Below are 7,139 nucleotides of genomic sequence, written 5' to 3'. Positions count from 1 at the left end.
ATGAGGAAGTACAACTGAAGAGAGCACGGGAAGTTCTGGCCACCTGCAGACATCTCTGGGCTTGTTATTATTTGTTATAAGCACCTAAAATAGCCTTGGATATTCCATACTTTATTCTAGATCTGGAATAAGTATCAGGAAACTACAGTTTTTCAGGTAATTCTGCACCTTAGAGGGTGGAAAAAATACAATTAATTTAATTTTCCCCAGTAATGTTGAACATTCTGAACAGGACAACTTTGCTTATAAAAAAGAGGGATTGTCAAATCACCTTTAACAGAGAATTTTTCTTTATTGTCAAGAAACCTTTCAGATGCTTTTTAAAAAATTGGTAATGAAATTAGATACATAGTGATTTTATAATTTCTATGAATCCAGGAAAGTTATAATGCATGAAGATTGAACATCTGTTAAAGTGATCCCAAACTAAAATTCTTACCATCAGGATTCCAGCCTCTACATTAAATTATTTTGAAAATAATTATTGCTGCAGATTTTACACATAACAAATTCCATGCCCCAATCTGAAATTGCCAAAATGTTTTTGATTTGGGAAGATGAGAGAAAACTCTATGTATAAAAAGAGCAGTCAGCTATGAAAATTCTCAAATCAGATGAATTTGAATGTTTCTTAGTGGTATATTTATGCCTTAACAAGTTAAAAAATTGACCTTTTAATTAAATAATTTCAATAGTGGCAACATACTGATAAGCTTTTTTTTTTTGTACAGGTGAAAAAACATTTCATTACATTTCATAGGAATGTAATGAATGGAAACAAATATTCTGAAGTGTGCAAATTCAATTGGAGTCATTTCAGGATTTTATATAAATATAGAAATACAAAGAGGAACTGAAGTACTAACCCCATGTTACCATGGACAGGCTATCTCATATTTGGACAGTAATTTGTAGCTGCTGGATTTCCCTCAGCAGAATCCACAGACTGAGGAGGGAGAGGTTGAATCCTGACAATCAGAACTTCACTGGGCCTTCCTTACCAGAACAGCACTTATTTATTTTTCATCCAATATAAATCACATTAAGAGTAAAACAGGCCATTCAACATTTTCTGACTATAAGAAAGGGTTCCAAAGTTAAATTGGATAACAGGGTTTAAAAAAAATATGGCCTTTTCTTGACACAATCATAATGGGACTGTTCATAAAACATCTCATCTGATGTACAGTGGTCGTTACCAAAAAGTTTGCACTTGTCAACAACTAGCAAAATGTAGTTATCAGACATTTATGCTATTTATACCTTCCAAAAAGAAAGCTTTGGTATGTATTTGCAAACTCCTTGTTTTTAATTGTGGCCATTATATAAGTATTTTTATTTACTTCATTATTATATGAATTTACTAATTTGCATGCAATCAGGGATCGTGGGAGTAGAAAGACTCTTCAGAAAAAAATTCTCAAAGTGAAGGGAAATGCTGAATGATCCCATGACAAACATGCTTTTCTTGTACAGTAAAATAACATCTTTACCTGAAACCACAGTAAAATGGCTGATCGCTATTTGCCTATCTTCAGTGTGCAGTAAACTATTTTAATCCCTTTAAAACTCACACCTGATTTTCAAGTATTTTTCAAACTCTGCTTGAGATACAGAGGAATATAATCCTGTATGAGTGAGCACAGTCACAACTCTCCTACAGGACTGGATGCTCTTTCTGTGGATGGGGTTTCCAGTACATTCACAAAACACACTGTATAATTCTTATGTGAAATGCTTAGATTGAGGATTAACACAGAGTTTGGAATATATTCCAGACATGTGGCTCTTTCTTTTTCCTAAGTGTTTGCATCATGTAAGCCAGTCCCATCAGTTTATATTCACTTGAACAGATTAACTTTAAAACTGGCAGAAAGGGCTGTTTTCAAAGGACAATTTTTTCACTAGGCTAAGTAGCACTGGTTCAAAGTTCCCAACAGAACCTTTAAAAATGAATTTTTAAAGTTTTAGGTTTTATGAGGTCAGAATAGGCAATAAAACTCACAAGATGGTATTATTTTAAGATAATAATCTTATTTTAAGATATGAAAATACTGAAACAATCATGCCAGTATAAGAAATAATTATACCATAATTCATAAGTGCATAATTTATCAAAACAATAGAGCAGTCATGGTTAGATGCAACCTAATACTCCTGTATAAGATATAACTACATACTGTACAATTGTTCCTTTTTAATAATTATTTTTTACATTTAGGCCTCATCCAAATTAAGCTGAGTACTTCTATGTATGAATGGCTTTAGGAAATAAACACAATTCACAACAGGGCTTTATTACTGCTACTGCACCACCATGGCATGCAAGTAACTATGTAGTCAACTATAAACAGTAAAATGTCATCGTCTTTCTGAAATAAAAAGAACATAAAAAATACAGATAAAGTAGTAAACATCAATTATCTTTTTTATATCTTTCATATTTACCAAAAGTCTATCATTACATGAGACATTTATACCTCTGTATCACTCTCCTGTACTAGGATGGTGGCAGATTTGGAGCTGAGAAACTATACTTTCACCAAGCTTGTACAAAACTACTGGTTTCATATTACACTCTGTCAGTGTGCAATGCATAAATGAGAATATGACACATCTGCTACCTGCCCCTTACACTCTCTTACTCTTTTCTATGTGCATGATTTCTGAGTAAATAAGAAGACCAAGGGCCATTAAAGCTGGTTGCCAGGTTATCTGTTGTGGTTACTGAGCCCCCAAAGGACCAAAGTCCTTCACAAAGGAAATTCTTTCATCTGGTTTTTGTTGTTGAGTACTGATTGTGTGAGGTTCCATACTGGTTGTGGAATTTGACAGCTAATGTTGGAAGCAAGATGGATTTTTAAACATTTATTTATTTATTTATATAGGGTAATTCCTTAACAGGTGCTAAAGTGGCAATGAGATGAAATTCTGCAGTTGTGAGGGAAAAAAATATCCATACTTTATTATAAAAACAAGAACCAAAGTGCTGACTGGGATTAATCTCTTCTGCTTACAGGTCAGGACAATGTATAGATACCAGCAAATTTCAATATTGGAAAGGGAGCAGGTCGAATAACAGCATGTTTAACTCTCCTTAGATTTGCAGTCTTGGAGACTCTCTTGGGAAAAAATATTGTAAAGCAGCTTTTCCATGCTCATTTAATTTTGCCGATCATTTAGCTGGCATGGAGAACCCTCTTTGTAAAATATCCCTAATTCAGGACAAACTCTGAGGTACAGAAAAGAAAGCCCACCCATCACTCTTCTGCAGCCCAAATTATGTTTATGAGGGTTTTTTCCAATGCAAAGAAAAATAATCATTAAATGCTCAAGTAATAGTATTTAATAGAATTATCTTTCAAATATTACATGTGGTGTTCTTGGGATACACCTTTGCTAAATTCAAAAGCTGCCTACCTCTTCTGGACAATGAAAAAAACACTTAAATCCAAATGATTCTCTTTAGTTTCTGCTTGCTGGAAAGAAATCTTAATGCCAATTACAAGGAAAGAACTGTACAATTCCCATTGTTACATTAAGCTGTACAAAGATTTCCTTTAGATTCCTGGAATTTGCTCAGTTTTCAATTATACAATTTGTTTCCACATTACAAAAAAAATGTGAAGTTTCTCCTAGTCCTGTCCAAGGACTTTCCCTGCTCTGATATGTTCAGGATCGAGAATACTCGGTATTTTATTTTGTATTTTGTTGATACCAGGATCCACTCTTTATTAAAGCTCATCAAGCATGCTCATACCTAGCAGAAGTTAGTTCTGCTTTGGGGGATAGCAGGCTGTGTGACTACAACAGAGCACAGTACCACATGTGTTCATCCATAGATTTGCCTCCATAAAAACTGAGGCTGTAGTATAGCTTTCAATGGAAGCCATTTAAAAAGAAAACATTACAGAATATACAATTGTAGTTTTTGACTCTCAGACACAAGTTCCTTGACGTGTTGAAAGGTGATGTTTTCGATTTCTGACTCCTGAACTCTTATCTTTACAGTCCGCAGGCTTCTGTTGTGAAATGTCTATCAGAGCACTTGCAATTGCAAGACCTGTAAGGTAAATAAAAGAAAAACAAAATTTAATGCTCAGCTTTCCTGAGAAGAATTCCAGAGCAGCGTGATGGTTTCTTTCAAGGCAAGTTTATGTACTTTCCCAGAAGTGATCAGTTTCATTTCAAAGTAAGATAACAAGTTCTCACTTTCTTAAATGCCTCTTGGTAACAGTGAAGAGACAGTGGAAGGAAAAAAATGCAGTTAAGACACCAGACTGGAAATAAGGAGAACTGAGTTCCATTTGTGTCTCTTATTGATTTGCTGTGTAATCTTAACATGACCTCTCTTTATGACCATTTTCCTGGTTATGTGGACCAGAAGCTTTCTGACATGAATTTTCTCATATTAAATGTATGTGCTTTGCATTTAGAAATTGATAAAATCAAAATCAAATCAGAAAATAAGAGAGAAACAGAAAGTGCATCTAGGATAACATTGAATATTTGCCTTTGTAATATATATATATATATATGTCTCTTTAATTGGGGAATATCTAGAGGTTAGTATTTACCACAAAAAGATATGAAAATATCTTTCTAGAAAGCACAGATCTCTAAACAAGCAGTGAACCAAGATGGCCTGGGTACATTCTAAATGTTTTCAACTCACCAAAACTCTTCTGGTTTGGATTCTGGTTAATTTGTTGATATTTCATGACCTGTTGTAACCTTAACAGGGTATTGCCAAGGGCATAGACCAGCATGCTTAGGAATCATAGAAACACAGAATATTCTGAGTTGGAAAGGACCCACAAGGATCATCAAGTCCTGCTTCTGGCCCAGAACAGGACAGTGCCGAGAATCCCACCATGTGCATTGTTCACATCCCTCTTGAACTGTCAGTGCTGTGACTACTGCCCTTGGGGAGCCTGTTCCACTGCCAACCATCCTCTAGATGAAGTATTTTTCTCTAATATCCAACCCAAAGCTCTCCTGACACAACTTCAGGCTGTTCCCTCAGGTCTTCCCCTCATGAGGAAGCTGGAACTGCAGTGAGGTCTCTCCACAGTCTCCTCCGGGCTGAACAGACTGGAGTGTGACCTCAGCCACTCCTCATTCAGCTTCCCTTCCAGACCTAAGAAGCTAATATTTTAAGAATTTACTCTTCCATTTCCTTGCTACTGCATCCTTTCCAGAAATTAGTGACTTCTAAAATGCTGTGATTAACAACACACTTAATACAGGGTAGTTCTAGGCTTTTAAATTCACACAGGTGATACTGCAATCAAATAGATTGGGAGTATTCACATCATTTATACTTTCTACTGCAAACAAACCACAAATCCACATTTACATTTACCCAAAATGTAGATAAGGATGGTGCTGGTTCTCCATTCAGTCCAAAACTTTTCATTCTCCAACCAATAACACCACCACTGTCCAAGGAAACCTTTGAAAACACTTTTCACCATGTTTAACTCTCTATTCCTTATCTCAAGCCAATATCAAAGTCAATTTATCTATTGCACAGATTCCAATTTTGCAATACTTTTCATGCAATCCCTCATTACAGCTCTTATCTACTAAGAAACTGTGCAAAAATTGTTTTTCACTAACAAGTGTTATTACAGTCTCCCTTCATAGTATTAGATTTATGGTCAGATTTAGTTCAGGTTTCCAGTATCCTGAAAAATCTATGCTATTGTACACTGGTAACATCACCTTTCTTAAGTCACAAAAAAGTTGCAAGCAGTAATTAATGAGCATCCAGATTTTAAAAATGCACGATGCTGTAAAACACTAAGTACAATTATCATTGATACATTTCAGGACGTGTAAGAGCCAAGATTAATCAAGTTGTTTTTTCTCACATACACAAATATTTTGTGGCATGAGCCAGTGATGCTTAAAATTGGACTCTGACAAATTAAATTGTTGAAATCTTTGAGGCACCTTCAAAGTTTAAGCAGTAAACTTAGGTATTAGCTAATTCAGGGATAAAACCTAAATATCTTTTGATGGTTGCTTATATGTTATCCCATCTTCAACAGATAGGCTTAGAGACTATGCTAAACAGGAGTATGATCAGTAAACAGATTTTTTTAATTTAATATTTGGATGTATTAAGCTAACCTCACTTAATATACCAACTAACAAAAAGGAATCCTTAGGTCTAACACTGCATACTGGGATGTACTGGCATGTTGATAGAATCCCATTAAAATCAGGTTGCTACAGAAGATAATTTTTCAAAATGTCACACAAATCATCTGATGAAATTCATTTATTATGTTCTCTACGCCCAGCATAGTTCCTTGTTATCAAAGCAATACAATTAACTGGGGGAACAATTCATTATTCCAGACTGGCAGTCTAAAGGAATTTCATTTACCAAGTCAAGCTTGTGCACAGACACTTCGAGCAAGGAGAATTTACATCAAAATAAAACAGAAGAAAATGCTGTGGCTTAAATATTCATTAAAAAAACCCACCAAACCCAAAACATTCCCTTGATGTTACAGGTTTTTTATCTAAATAAAAAATGCGAATACATTTACAGTCATTGAAGTTGGAACTGTAAATTGTACAGTGCTCTATATGTGTTACCTCAACTCCTAAGTTAATACATTTACGCTTCTTCTCTGAATGCTGCTGTTAAAGTATCCTACCTAACATCCAAACTGGTATTTTCCAAATATCAAGTACATGGTAAATTCCAAGTACATGGTCTCTGGTTGCTTCTGACTCTTGAGCAACATGGCAGAAAGGAACAGTGGAATCAGTATGGTTCCCACATGGAGACTCAACAGGTCACCTCTAATTTCTCTAAATTCAATCTTAGTTGCAGAACCAGCACTATTTTTAAATTTAGTTTGTTTTTCTACAAAATGTTATAGCAATAACCTGACCTAGTTCTATGCAGCTCAAACAACCTCTAGCTGGTTTTAAGGATATGCACATACAAGTCATTAAGAAGTAAGCCCAGTCAAATTGTAAGTGGAAAGTATATTTTTGTAGGAGATAATTGCATCCACAATGAGGAAAACACCAGAGGAAGCAATATGAACTTGGTTATCTTTAGCAGAACTATTGTCTTTCCTAATGGAAGTTAAATGGTAACAGTTTATTCTCAG

General features: G+C 35.0%; 1 protein-coding gene across 2 annotated transcripts in view; it reads right to left on the bottom strand.

Annotated features, from left to right (window-relative positions):
• Positions 1-272: 272 nt before the first annotated feature.
• Positions 273-7,139, bottom strand: part of ATRNL1 (attractin like 1) — a 431,847-nt gene continuing 424,980 nt past the window's right edge. For both annotated transcript variants that reach the window (XM_066554160.1, XM_066554162.1), the window contains one exon: positions 273-4,063. In XM_066554160.1, the coding sequence (XP_066410257.1) occupies positions 3,939-4,063 (125 nt within the window). In that variant the 3' untranslated portion in view covers positions 273-3,938. The remainder of the gene's footprint in view (positions 4,064-7,139) is intronic.

Source organism: Molothrus aeneus, chromosome 8 (genome assembly GCF_037042795.1).
Source record: "Molothrus aeneus isolate 106 chromosome 8, BPBGC_Maene_1.0, whole genome shotgun sequence".
NCBI lineage: Eukaryota > Metazoa > Chordata > Aves > Passeriformes > Icteridae > Molothrus > Molothrus aeneus.
This window is presented reverse-complemented; position numbering and strand designations above follow the sequence as displayed.